This window comes from Berghia stephanieae, chromosome 3, assembly GCF_034508935.2.
Source record: "Berghia stephanieae isolate SIO BIC M18660-M18661 chromosome 3, UCSD_Bste_1.3, whole genome shotgun sequence".
Taxonomy (NCBI): domain Eukaryota; kingdom Metazoa; phylum Mollusca; class Gastropoda; order Nudibranchia; family Aeolidiidae; genus Berghia; species Berghia stephanieae.
Window position 1 is genome coordinate 34,983,882 of NC_088362.1, and position 15,000 is coordinate 34,998,881.

General features: G+C 38.1%; 1 protein-coding gene across 1 annotated transcript in view; it reads left to right on the plus strand.

The window, feature by feature from the left end:
• LOC144969214 (matrix metalloproteinase-24-like) overlaps positions 1-13,475 on the plus strand; it is a 15,494-nt gene extending 2,019 nt beyond the window's left edge. Inside the window, exons 3-11 of the mRNA XM_078908326.1 lie at positions 1,689-1,764; positions 1,969-2,111; positions 2,759-2,918; positions 6,974-7,065; positions 8,121-8,306; positions 9,395-9,568; positions 11,053-11,189; positions 12,142-12,293; positions 12,985-13,475. Of these exons, the coding sequence (XP_078764452.1) occupies positions 1,689-1,764; positions 1,969-2,111; positions 2,759-2,918; positions 6,974-7,065; positions 8,121-8,306; positions 9,395-9,568; positions 11,053-11,189; positions 12,142-12,293; positions 12,985-13,252 (1,388 nt within the window). The 3' untranslated portion in view covers positions 13,253-13,475. The remainder of the gene's footprint in view (positions 1-1,688; positions 1,765-1,968; positions 2,112-2,758; positions 2,919-6,973; positions 7,066-8,120; positions 8,307-9,394; positions 9,569-11,052; positions 11,190-12,141; positions 12,294-12,984) is intronic.
• Positions 13,476-15,000: the final 1,525 nt, after the last annotated feature.

A 15,000-nucleotide genomic window follows, 5' to 3' on the forward strand; every position in this document is an offset into this window, starting at 1 on the left:
TGGGCGGACGTGACATCAGACTATTGAATCCTTATATTGGCCCGAGAGCCGAAAGACCGAGTCTGAGAGGATCTTTTCTCGAAGTCAACAAGTTACGATTTCGGTTTTAAAATAGTCTTGCAATTTTATATGATCAAAGAACGTAAATGCAAGTCCTCTGATGTGATGGAAAACCCGGATGGTCAGTGTTTATACCATCGCTCGCTTACCTCTCTCTCTCTCTCTCTTCTCTTCTCTCTCTCTCTCTCTCTCTCTCTCTCTCTCTCTCTTCTATCTATCTATCTATCTCTCATCTCTCACACCCACACCTCCTCTCTCTTCTCTATCTATCTATCTATCTCTATCTATCTATCTATCTATCATATCTATCTATCTATCTATCTATCTATCTATCTATCTATATATCTATCTATCTATCTATCTATCTATCCATCTAACGTAGTCGCCGTAGTAAGCTAAAGGCCTGATACCGACCAAACCAATTGCATCACAAAAGAAGACGACGATCACCAAACAAAAGTGAAAAGTGAGTTGTTGTTAGAAGTGCTCAAGGAGATAGATGATTCTCTTGGTTGAGTTATTGATTAAGTTTTTTTCCCATGATCTTCGTCTTCTTTTATGACCATTTTATTGGGGGTATCAGGCCAAGAGTTTACGAAGCCACGGCCTCGTCATGTCAAACAAACTCACCAACTCAGTCCTCTCCGCGCAGTCGCAGTCGGGTGCTGGAGGCAACATCAAGTGTTTGCCAATGGCATCAGTCTTTCGATGCATGGGTTGCAGTCTGCAGGCTGAAGCCCCAGGCTTTTAGTTCTCTCTTTACAGTTTTTATCCAGGCCGATTATTTGGGGGATGATTTATTTTTGTATTTTTCTTTCTGTTTTGTCTGAAACTTTCTTATTCATACCTTAGTCCTGCACTTTCCTTTCACGAGATTAGCGGGAGGTTTCGAGGCTATCCTCAACTGCGGTGAAGAATTTAAAGACTGGCTGGAGACGTCCTGCGTGGAGATCTCGCCATACGCCATTACTACTATTCACATCTTTTCAGATTTTTGTCACCAGTGCCTGCTCTGTCATTTGTTACTCGTCTTGTCAGGAAAGTCAAGCAATGTTTATCGTGACAATCAATGATCGTGGAGAGTTCTGGTCCCGATGTTGTGTCCTTGGGCAAGACACTTTAAGCACACATTGATCTACTCGAACAGGAGAAAACTGAACTATTATTGACACGCAACTCCATCCAAAAATCATTGCTAGAGGGAAACGTAGCTGTCAGAAGGGCACGAGGCAAACCAAGGAAGTTCTGGATAGGAAATATGGAGGCCAAAACTGGCAAAAGGATAAATGAATGCTTGGTAATAGAATGGTCTTTGAGCGTGAAGTATGGCGGCGTTCCATGACATTCAACCTCTGTAGGGAGACGGAACTCCGGTAAGGCTAGGTATCCCACTCGACTCAGGTGTGATTGAGCTCCTAGCTACAGACGACGACGGATATTGTAAGTGTTAATGCAAAATGATTTCTAACAGGCGACTGGTACCGTATGAAATGAAAATTTGGTTCCAACTTGCCTGCTGGGGGAATAAATGAAACAGTATGAAGCGAGTTCAGTATGGTTAATCTTTGACTTTATGCTATACTATATTATTTTTTTACTTATTCATCCATTTATTTTCTGTTTACCAGCCAGCAAATGGCATAAGGACACCATCTATTGGAAACCAACAAATTTGACGGAAAAACTTAGCTCTGGTCAGCAATGGTAAGTGTGTCTGTCTGTCTGTCTGTCTATGTACGATCGGTGTGTGTGTGTGTGTGTGTTTGTGTGTGTTTGTGTCTGTGTGTGTGTGTGTGTTTACTTCAAATTTGTATGTCCACCTTTTTCATGACCGTGAATTGTATTACTGTGAGTAAAAGGTGAGTGGCGTCGGCTCCTTTCATTCTTTAAATTTGATGTCGTTATCAGGACTGCCTTTCAGAGAGCCCTTGACCTATGGTCGTCAGTGACCCCTTTGACGTTCCAGTATTCACCGACACGTCCTGACATCGAGATCAAGTTTGCCAGGGGAGACCATGGGGACGGATGGGAAAACAGATTTACTGGGAGAGGTAAGGACATAGATAACTAAAAGTTGTTGAGCTTTTATATTATTATATATTGCAATATCCACTAAACGTGCTCAAAGCGCTTTACAAAGTGTCCCTGACCAACAGCATCACGTATCATACAGAACTAGACATGACGCCTGTTCGGCGATAACACATTTTTTCTCCGACAGAGACAACGCTGTTAACGGCCTGGTACTCATTTTACATTTTACACCTGAGTACGTTGTGAGAATGTGAGTAAAGAGTCTTTTCCAAGGACTCAACTATGCGCCGAGCGAGGCTCGAACCCAGGACATTCCGATCCGAAAGCGAGTGTCATACCACAAGACTACATAGCGGCACAACCTGAGTACGTTGTGAGAATGTGAGTAAAGAGTCTTTTCCAAAGACTCAACTATGCGCCGAGCGAGGCTCGAACCCAGGACATTCCGATCCGAAAGCGAGTGTCATACCACAAGACCACATAGCGGCACAACCAAATTAACATGATATTTCACACTGTCGCCCAGATGGCTCTGTGATGATTCTTAACTGATTAGGCGCCGTATTCCGGAAAGATACGTATTTTAAAATTTAATCAGAAATCCGTCCTTCTAATATCGATCGATTTAAATGATCCTCATCTTGGCACTACTTACTTCTTCTAGGGGGTGTTCTCGCCCATGCCTACGGCCCTGGTGCCGGAATTGGTGGTGACACACATTTCGACGGGGACGAGGACTGGACGGTTAACGCAGGCAGAGGTCATGACCTCACACAGATCGCTGCTCACGAGTTCGGACACGCTCTGGGACTGGGCCATTCCAGGTAAGTCACGGCTTTGATGCCTGTCTTTGTCTTCTTCTTCTTCTTCAAGTACCAATTCTGTGCCAGACATAATAATAATAATAATAATAATAATAATAGATCTTTATTGTCCATAAATATGGCAATTTGTCATTTAGTTACACTTGTTATAATGTTAAACGATAACTAAGATTGAACAGATATTTCACTCCTACTTATTTTCTCTCTCTCTCTCTCTCTCTCTCTCTCTCTCTCCTCTCTCTCTCTCTCTCTCTCTTCTTTCTTTCTTTCTTTCACACGTGCTATATACACAACATAAACATATTCATTTCGTTTTCAATTTGTTACGATTGTGGCAATTCGACACCAAAAATTATCATCATTATCAATTGGTCAGTTAATCTTACATTAAATAAATTAATCAGTTAATCAGTCAACGAATCAATCCTTGGTTTTTCTGTACCATATGAAATATTCAAAATTTTTATTGCTGATGGAACGAACGTTGATTTATACTTGTTAGTTCTACATTTAATCTGACAAAACCTTCTCCCAGATGGTAAAAGACTAAATTCATGGTATAAAATATGTTTTTTATTGTTGGTAATTGAGAATGCTTTCCTTTCTATTGCTTTTCCATGAATTCTTTCTACTCCATCAAGAGGATGGTTTATTATTTTTGATGCCTCTTTGATAGATTTTGAAATTTTTGATTTATCTTTAAGTCGGCATCCTCCAAACCATATGGTGCAGCCAAACGCAATTACACTTTTAATCAATGAGTCATAAACTCTTAACATAGTTTTCTTCCTTACTTGAAATGTTCTCAATTTCCTTAGGATGTATAATCTTTGGGCAACTTTCTTAGAAATTATATTAATATGTTGAGAGAAATTGAGGGAACTATCAATGGTTATTCCTAAATATTTAAAATAGTCAACTATCTCAACATCATCTTTACCGATCGCCACACACTTTAAGTCGTTTTTATTTTTTACACCAAACACCTGTTCTTTCGTTTTTTCAACATTTAATTCAAGCTGATTTTGTTTACACCAATCGGTGAATATATTTATTTGTTTGAAATAATTCTTTTCGGTAACTTTATCTTTTAATAAGCCAAGAATAGCAGTATCATCTGCATATTTCACTATAAAACAATTTTCAAAGGATGGTCTGCAGTCGTTGGTGTATAAGATGTACAGGATTGGGGAACTCACACAGCCTTGGGGACATCCGTTCGACAACGTTCTTTTGTTGGAGATATGTTCACCCAATTTTACACATTGCGGTCTATGGGTCAGAAACTCTTTATACCATTTAATAAGGTAGTTTGGAATATCCATGCTGCACAACTTTTGAAGCAAAATATCTGTGTTCATGGCATTAAAAGCTGACGAAAAGTCGACAAACAGGATTCTGGCGTAATTCGGTGATCACATCGGTGATCATGGTACGCCATTCATCTCTCTGATCAGATAGCCTCAGAAAACTAATATTAGTCTTCTCTTTCTTTGTCAACCAGCTGTTCAAACTCTTCAAATATGTTTTTCTTGGTCTACCTTTACTCTTTTTACCTTCTATCTTTCCTGTGAGAGCAAGATGTTCAATACATTTATGTCGATTTAGGTGTCCTGAAAATTGCATTGGTCTTTTTCTTATTGTACGAATTAGTAACCTTTTAGTTTCAGCTTGCTCTAATACTTCTTCTCTGTCCATGAGATTCTTAACATCCTTCTAAGAAACCACATTTCTGCTGCCTCCAGTTTCTTTCTAATGTCTTCTGTAATTGTCCAGATTTCACAGCTATAATATAATAAAACTGACCATACACAGGCCTTCAAAACCCTATGTTTTGTTGTCATTGAGATATTGTAGTTTTTGAAAATTAGACTCATTTTAGTAAAACTATCTTTAGCTATAGCAATTATTCGTCACGGCTTCTCTGCCCTATTTCAAGTTAAAATGACCAGAATTTTTTGACTTTAACTTTTTTTTCCATTTAAAGAAACTATATAAATTTATCCTCTCGAATAAAGAATATCAACTTAATTTTTTCTTAAATACGCCCTTCCGCTATCGCCTATGTATTCCATGAAGTAATATGTAAGTAAGTAAATAGTAAGCCTCGCAGTCTGAATGACGCTTGCTGAGAATTGGATTCAATAGTCTGATGCCACGTCCGCCCAGCAACGAGCAGCTGGGTTCTAAACAAAGAAATTCTGTACTTTTTAGTCAATATGCTGGCTAGAACATTTTCACATGTCATGTGATCAGAATGTATAAAAGTCAAAACATGATCATATTTATAATGTTTTTCTCCTCTGGATACACTTGTATGCTTTTCGGAGAAGCATTTCATAAGGCCGTCCGCCATTGTTCGGATAGTTTAGAACCAGTTACTAAGTTACTATGCGTCATTTCGAGGGAAGTGACGTCACGACTGTTGAAACCTATTAGAGTGATGATGAGTATAGCTGCTCTCTCCATCCATGTTGTTAATTGTTTCCATTGGTCGCTGTCCTGGACCAGAGTTTTGAGGCTGTCAAGATCTTGTTGTGACTTTAGTACGGAGGGCACTGCAGTTTTTCTTAGTTCTTCAGAGATTAATTCGGCCTCATCTGAATCCACAAATTTCTGATATGTAGAGAGATCCCGGTTCAAGGAATATAGATATACATAAAAGTAGTCCTTCAAAGACATTCGCCCATGGAGCTGGAGTTTATCCCGTTTTCTATAGCGTGAAACGGACAATAGCCTTTGGATAGGACGCTAATCCACCGCAAAATACTTTCCACCAGATCTATCACACACAGCTACCCAATTACTGCTGGGTGGACAGGAGGCTCAGAAAAAAAACTCGACTGCACCCGGGTTCGATCTAGGTCCCTTTGCGAGTGCTCTAGCAACCAAATTAACCGGACCCCCATAGATATACATAAAAAACGTCTAATGCCCGCAGGAATAACCCGTGTTGTCCAATGAAAGCAAGGTAGCGGTTACAAAATCTTGTCCAAAATTTAAAAAAAAAGAATGTGCGGCTATGTGGTTTTGTGGTATGACACTCGCTTTCGGATAGGAAGTTCGAGCCTCGCTCGGCGCATAGTTGAGTCTTGCTCACATTATCTCACATTACTCAGGTGTAAAATGAGTACCTGGCCGTTAACAGCGTTTTCTATGTCGGGAAAAAATTGTAATATAGCCTAACAGGCGTCATGTCTCGTTCTACATGTTTAGTATTGCTGTTGGTTAATGACCATTTGAAAAGCGCTTTGAGCACTTTTAGTGGATATTGTGCTCTATGAAAAGCTCATGTTTTAATCGAAGAAATTGGAACATAATTTGATCAGGTTTGGTAATCGAATTTCTTCCAAGTTAGAGAAAGAAAACTAACTCTGTTCTTTGCATGTGTTCATTTGAACTCGAGTTGTATACGTAATGATTGAAATTTTATGTCAAGAAATAGATAGGTATATCCGGATATAAAACTATCTTGAGATTGAGACGAAGGACGATATATGATCTGGTTATCATGAAAATTATCATCTTCATCATCAGCATCATCATCATCATCATCATCATCATCATCATCATCATCATCATCATCATCATCATCATCGTCGTCGTCGTCCTCGTTGTTATCGCCGTCATCGCCATCATTATTATCACGACCATCATCATCGTCGTCGTCGACGCCATTGTTATTTCTGTTATTATTATTATCATTATTATTATCATTATTATTATTATTATTATTATTATTATTATTGTTATTGTTATTATCATCATCACCATAACAACAACATCTTCATTATCATTATCATTTTCATTATTAGCATCATCATCAATAAGATCACCACCATCACTACCACCACCGCCAGCACCATGACCGTAACCACCACCATCACCACCACCACCACCACCACCACCATCATCATCATCATCATCATCATCATCATCATCATCATCATCATCATCAACTTCGCCTCTTCCACAGCCATAACCCATTATGACCATTTATAATTACATACTCCTTCACTGCCCCCTCCCCCCCCCCCTCATTTCCATTTCATCAGCGTCCCCGGAGCTCTTATGGCCCCCTACTACATCTACAGAGACAACTTGTCCCTCCATCGTGATGACGTCAGGGGTATACAAAGAATATACGGTATGTTCTACGATTGTTTACATATTGTCAGGAGGTTTATAAGATTTTACTTAGTGTGTCCTAATAAAGTCTCTTCAACATTATAGTCCAGTTAACTGCCGCACTATAGAAATACACGTAATTTAAAAATTTGGCCAGAAAAGTCGTCCTTAAATAATAATAATAATAATAATAATAATAATAATAATAATAATAATAATAAATAATAATAATAATAGTAATAATAATAATAATAATAATAATAATAATAATAATAATAATAATAATAATAATAATAATAATAATAATAATAATAATAATGAAATGTATTTATATTGCGCCCAATCCTCTATACAATAAAACTATAGGCGCATAACAGTAACATCAATCCATTTAAATTTCTTCTCTCTCTCTCTCTCTCTCTCTCTCTCTCTCTCTCTCTCTCTCTCTCCCTCTCTCTCTCTCTCTCTCACACACACACACACACACACACACACACTCACACACACCCTGTCTCTCCGTTTCGATCGATTTAAATGACCCTCATCTTGACAAAAACTCTCAAACCTTGGACCAAGTCCCCGGTTTTGGTCCTCGGTTTGAGAGTAAGAAGGATAATTGAAGTCCATCGATATTTGAAGGACGAGTTTTCTGGCCAAATTATTTAATACGCGTCTTTTCAGAGTACGGAAGTTAATTTGGCTTAAAATCCCCATCCCCGATGTAACCAGCAAATGTTAGCAATGTAACTTCTTTTATTCTCAACCATACGTTCGCTGCTCCAGACCTGTCAACTATTACGAAATATTCGTAGAATTACGAAATTTTGGAATAAATTTTAGAAACTTCATGAGAATCTCTAGGCCATTAAAATTTATTGAAAATAAAATTTGACCCCAGACTACATAATTTTAAGGAATTTTAAGTGTCTTAATTGCTGCCTGTTAAAGGACTACAATTTTTATCTCCCAATAATTACAATTTTTTTTTAATTTTCAAGTTGGCAGCAGATCTGCTGCTCACTTCCTTTGTTGTTTTTTAAAACTACATCAACAACTTTCTTCCGTTTAAAACAGGACCGAGAATTTCAACAACCACAGAGTCGATAGGATCTACGACAACAACAACAGAAACTCCACCAACTGCTACAACAACAACAACAGAAAATCCACCACCAACTACGACAACAACAACAACGACAACGACAACAACGCCCTTTGAATTCTGTAGACCTAACTTCAGGCTTGATGCAATTTCTAGAGGTAATTTATCTTATCTTATAAATATATAATAAAATAAAATTCCTATTATTCATCCCATATGGGAAATGTGTCTCTAGGGTCTATTCCAAGGGAAGACTGGAATGACCCAGGCGTCAGCCGAAGTGCAGCGCCGCATATTGGGCTAGGGCGAGGTGACTTACTCAAGGACACACAACGCAGAGACGGGTGATTGAACTCGGTAGCTTTCGGACGAAATAAAAACCGTACCGCTGAACCATGCTGCCCCCTTACCTTATCTTATTAAAGGCTGAATATAGTAATTACCCTTTAAATGCTGTATATAATAGTTTACAATGACAAAATCTCATATAGCTTGAGTTGTATCATTCACAGTTTTATACATCAGGGAAAATATATCAATACGGAAGGCAATGTGAACTGGAAATTAGTATCATAGATTACTGAAGTTATTGAACATTTTTAAGGAAGATTTTTCACAAGGGACTTCAACAAGGGCTTCAACAGTCATGACGTCACTTCCCTCATAATGACGCATAGTAAATTAGTAACTGGCTCTAAACTATCGGAACAATGTCCCTCTTATGAAATATTTCTCCGACGAGCATAAAAGTGTCTCCAGAGAAGAAAAACATTATAAATATGATGTTTTGACTTTTATACATTCTGATCACATGACATATGTGAAGTTCTAGCCAGCATGAAGAATAAAAAGGGCCAATTATAATTATTTAGAACCACACTGCTCGACGTTGCTGGGCGACGTGACATCAGATTATTGAATCCAATTGGTAACCAGTAAACTGCCGTACCCATAGTCCGTCAGGTATTGCAATGCAATGTCTTCATCAGATTGATAGATATTGTGATAAATTTAAATACGCGCTAACTGCGGGACTGACTTATTGGTTTGTTTTGGCAGGTACAATCGGTAGCTATGGAACTAAAGAATGTTTGTCAGGCCTTTTCGTTGATTGGTCACGTGGAGGGAAAGGGCTAAAAGCAAGGAATATTCTGATTGGTTAATAATGCTTAGTAACGCTTGAACCATCCATTATTAGCATCCCTTATTACCCCGATCTAATACACATGGTTATTTATTATAACAGGACCTGACGGGTTTATCTACGTGTTCAGAGAGAGATTCATCTACAAGATTGGCGACACGGGACTCGAACTCTACTTCCCCAAGCTCATCACTAACGTGTTTCCAGGAGCGCCACGAAAGTATATCCGTGCTGTCACCTACGTGCCCGAGACAAGAAAAACCTACATGTTTCACGGTTTGTATCATTTCTAGTCACAACCAGGGAAAAATCAAAAGGGATTCTGAGACAGTGAAATCAAACATTTAAAACTAAATTCGCTTTATTCATACTCAAGGAAAAATTATTATTTTTGGTCTATTCCAAGTATATCCTGGAATACCCTAGGATAAGTCGCAGTGCAGATCCCCAAAGTGAGATAGGGCGAGGCGACTTGCCTAATGTCACACAGCCAGCTTGCACACAGCACCTCGAGGGGAAATCGAACTCCTTACCTTACGATCGGCAGACCAAAGAACAAGTCCACACTACCACTAATTTGAATTTTCTCGGTCACTGGAGATTCCGATTCCTTTAGTTGCAAGGCTGATTCTATTCTATACTCTAAGAAGAATTAAATAATAATAAATAGCATATAAGACACTACTTATCAAATTGAGAAATTAGGGATCAGTAACTGGTGTAAGATAAAGATCTGGGGAAAAAAGTGTGTATGAAAGGTGCTAGACAAAGCAAGAGGGAGCAGGCACTGATGTAAGATATAGATCTGGAAAAAAAAAGTGTGTGCCAGACAAAGCAAGAAAGAAAAATACATGAAAAAAAATCAGTCTACCTCGTTCTGGCACATTTCAAACACACTTGTTCAGATTTTTGAGACACTACTTAGATCGTTTAACTTACAAAATAATCACTCAAACGTGGTGACACGACAAATACAAACCCACATACACACATAAAGAAAATATTGGACTTCGTCAATGGTTATACTATAACTTCCTTCATTCCTTGACATAGAGATATTCTACCATACCTATTCAACTAACAGTTAGCATTTTTTCGGAGTTCCTTATAATTGACGCATGAAAAAAGCAGCATTTTTTATGAAAATTTCAAATTGAGAAACTACTGAGCAGGCACTGTTGTAAGATAAAGATCTGAATAAGTGTGCATAAAAGGTGCCAGACAAAGCAAGAATGAAAAATACAAGGGAAAAAAAACATCCCAAAAAATCAGTCTAGCTCGAGGCAGACCGATTTTTGTGTTTTCTTTTCTTGTATTTTACTGCCTTGCTTTGTCTGGCATATTTCATACACACTCTTCAGAACATTCTTTCTTGTTTTGTTGGGGTCTTATTTTCTGATTAATTACCAATATGTAACCCTCCTTCTCCATGCGGTAATATGTCGGGATGCACGCAATGCTGGAAAATGAATTGACAAACACAAATATGATTCTGGAGGTTTGTGTCTGTTCTTTATGGATAGGACAACAAAAAAAGACCTAAAGTTTGTTAGGTTTGTTTTGTTTTTGTTTTGTTTTATTTTGTTTTTTTGTTTGTTTACGTTTTTGTGTGTGTTAGGGGGGGGGGGGGGGGGGGTTATTGGACGTTTTTGTTTTGTTAAAAAAAAATTGTAAATTCATTTTCAATGTCCAATTCACCCCCGTCATCATACCGTCTTGAAACGACGGGTCACATTTGATGTTGTTGTTGTTGTCCACAGACACCCGTGTTTGGAGATTCACAGGCTTCACCCTTGACAAGGGCTACCCAAAGGTCTACTCCAAAGACAATCACTTCAAACCCTCAGCCGCTATCACCTTGACACACAACGGAATCTCTCAGATTTTCCTCTTCGGGGTAAGTCCAAAATTCTTCGCCCTCGAATATAAGATATTCAGAATTGAGTCGACCTCGAGTACCATTCAGATTCAGAATACCACTTATTTGCATTCCGACCTAATACTGGTTTGATTCGGTGGGTCACATTTTGTGGTCAAGAGGTCAGTTTCCAACACTATGCCCAACCCTACATAATTGATGCTATGCGTTTGGGTAAAATACTCATATCATGCGCCAGCCAGATTAGACGTACCAACAAACAAAATTATGCATAACCGTTAGTCTGATTTTATGTAATTTAACGATAACTAGTCACATTTTTAAAAAGGGCTTAGTGATGTCGCTTTCCTTCCTTCTATATCGCTTTGATCCAGTGAGTTGCAATAATGAAGAAAATTGCGATGTCAAAAAAACTGATTAATTTTTCATTGGAAGTGTAAAATCACTCTTCCAGAGGACTGAATACAAACCTTGTGTAATTCATCCTCTGGTGTCAGAGTGTTGGTATCTTATTTTCTATTTCTAGTCTATTTATTTTATACTGGTCATCAATAAAGATCATCCACCCTCGCTCTTTTAAATCCATAATCCTAAGAATCTGCCTATACATCCTGATACTGAAATAGCAGTTATGCAACCTTTATGTAACCTATTCATTATTAGTTCTCCGAAGGACTGGCTACATACACACTCCCAAGGATTTAGGAACCAAAAGAGTAGAGGATTTGACGACACGACTTTTCTTCCCTATAGATAGTATGCGCTTGGCTAATGAGCTCACAACATTGCCATCCGGAAGTATAACGGACCAACACACAAAACTGTGTGTATCCATGAACGTTTATAGTCAGGTTAATACAGTTCAGTGAGCATTACTCATAAACGGGGATGGCAAAAAACAATAACAAAGACCTGATTGACGTCATCTTCGAACAATCTATTGTATCTATTTGTTTCAATGTTCCCACAGAGCCACTATTTCTGGGAGTGGAGTACTCAAACAGAACAGATTGTTCCAGGGTATCCACTGTCCTCACATCGATATTTCAGATCGACTCCGGTACTTCCTGACGCCGCTTATATGAATGCCAAAGGAAACTTATTCTTCTTCAAATATAACAGGTAAAGATCTCTTTACTCTCTCTCTCTCTCTCTCTCTCTCTCTCTCTCTCTCTCTCTCTCTCTCTCTCTCTCTCTCTCTCTCGTTATTTCTGTCTCACTTTCTTTCCCACTCGATCAATCTAGTTATCTAAATATATTTCTTTTCCCCTCAATTATCTACACATTTTCCCGTCTCTATCTCTATTTTTCTGTCTATAGATCAAAAGATGATGTGCGCTTAGATAATTTACTCAAAACATTCCGTCAGCCGAATATAATGTACAACACACAAAACTGTGTGTAACCTTGACTGTTTATAGTCAGATTAATACAATTAAGTGAGAACTACTCTTAAAAATGACTTGCTAAAAACAATAACAAAGAGCTGAGTGGCGTCAATTTTGTTCTATTTATATTGATGCTGTGGGCTCAGCTAAAAAACATCCCATAAACACATAAAATTTGTGTAAACATGACCGTTTATAGTCTGATTGATACAATGCATTGAGGATTCTATTTTTAGCATTATGTTCACCCTAACGTAATACCGTTTCGGGGCGTTTGGTCACAAACAAACAAAAAAGGCACGTGTGTGTGTGTATGTGTTTGTGCTAAGCATACACTATTTGTAATATTTGATAAATGTTACAATCTATTCCAGATTTGTAATATCTGATAAATTTAAATATATAAATGTTACAATCTATTCCAGGTTAAGGATGTTTGAGTATCGGGGGTCAAAGGCCATCAGCTATCCCATAGGTCCAAGCTTATTTGGCCCTATTTGTGGCTTCAATCCAGCATTCCCTGAACTGGTCACCCTAGAACCTCCACGTGGTCCACCAGCGCCACCTAGGCACGACGGAGTAGCTAGACTGACCAATAAATATGATGAAGCTGGGAGCGTTGACCGGTTGCAAACAGAATCCACTCAAGAGCAGAAACCAACGCGTTTGATCTCTGCAATGCTAAGCAACTGAAAAGACTAGTCCTTACGATTTTATGACAGATTGGGGATTGATGGCGGCGATGTGGATTGCACTTGGTTGTGAGTTTGAAAATAAGGAAGAAAATTCGTGACATCAACAAACCCTTTATAATATTTTAAACAATGGACGTAATGAATAATAACTTATTAAGCTGTCAATTAGCCAATAACAAAGGGGAGCAACCCTTTCCTAGCGTAACTCGATGTATAAGTCCATACAACTGTACGTATTACTTTAGAAATTTTAACAAGTAAAGTGACAATCCAACATTGTAGGTATATAAGCTGTATTCATTTTCAAATGCATTTTGTTAGAATTGGCAAAGTACTCCTACTTCTATGTGTATTATAATATAATATACGTTTGTTTGTGACAATGATAGTGTATTAGTGAATTTGATTTGAATGAGTCTATGAACGTGTGTGTGTGTGTGTGTGTGTATGTGTGTGTGTGTGTATGTGTGTGTGGTTTATACGTGAGTGGATTTGTTTTGTGTACATGCCAACCCAATCCATTCCTATCCAATCCAACTGTTATAATGCGTGAAAACGTGTAAAGAAATACCGGATGTTGATGGAAAGCGATTAGAGATTTCGTGAGTTAGTGCTGGAAAAGAATAATGTTACCTTAGACTCTATAGGCGTATTTTCATCATCATCATCATTTTATTATCATTTTCGTAAGCATTATTATTATTTTATTATTATTATTATTATTTATTATTATCATCATCATCATCATCATCATCATCATCATCATCATCATCATCATCATCATCATCATCATCATCATCATCATCATCATCATCATCATCATTATTGCCATCATTACATAACTATTGTTATAGTCACTATTATCATTATTACGATTTATTTATTTGTGTGCCATGAAGGAATATGAAGAGTGTCATAAATGGAAAAACGATACATTCCAACATTTTTACGCTAAATTATATATTATGTTTGTTTTCTTGTGATTTTCTTTCTCCTTTATCGGACATTTGTGACCATCGGAATCAATACGGTAGTAAGGCGACTAAAACCTGATGGCTAAAATTGAATTTTAAGCTTTGTTTATAAAACTTTAGCTTTTTTATAGCTCAATATCCACTAAACGTGCTCAAAGCGCTATATAAAGGGTCCCTTATAAACAGCAACAGCATGTAAAACAGGACATGACGCCTGATAGGCGATATTACAATTTTTTTTTCCGACAGAGACAACGCTGTTTACAGCCAGGTACCCATTGTGCACCTGAATACGGTGAGAGAATGTGAGTAAAGAGTCTTTTCCAAGGACTCAACCATGCGCCGTGGTCTTTTGGTATGACACTCACTTTCGGATGGGGAGGTCCTGGGATCGAGCCTCGCTCGACGCATAGTTGAGTCCTTGGAAAAAGCTCTTTACTCACATTCTCTCACTGTACTCGGGTGTAAAATGAGTTCCTGGCCATTAACAGTGTTGTCTCTGTCGAAAAATATGTAACATCGCCTAACAGGCGTCATGTCTCGTTCTAAATGTTACGTGTTGCTGTTGGTTAGGGACCCCTTGTGATGCGCGTTGATCACATTTAGTGGATATTGTGCTATATAAAAGCTCAAGTTTTGTTGTTTTTTTTTTTAAATATTACTTTTCACCATCGGATGGGTCCCAGCCTTAGCTTTAGCCTTCATGGGGCTCTTGATTGCTGTGATCCGACGTGCACATAATTGCAGGTCTGATAGCCGATCATGATTATGG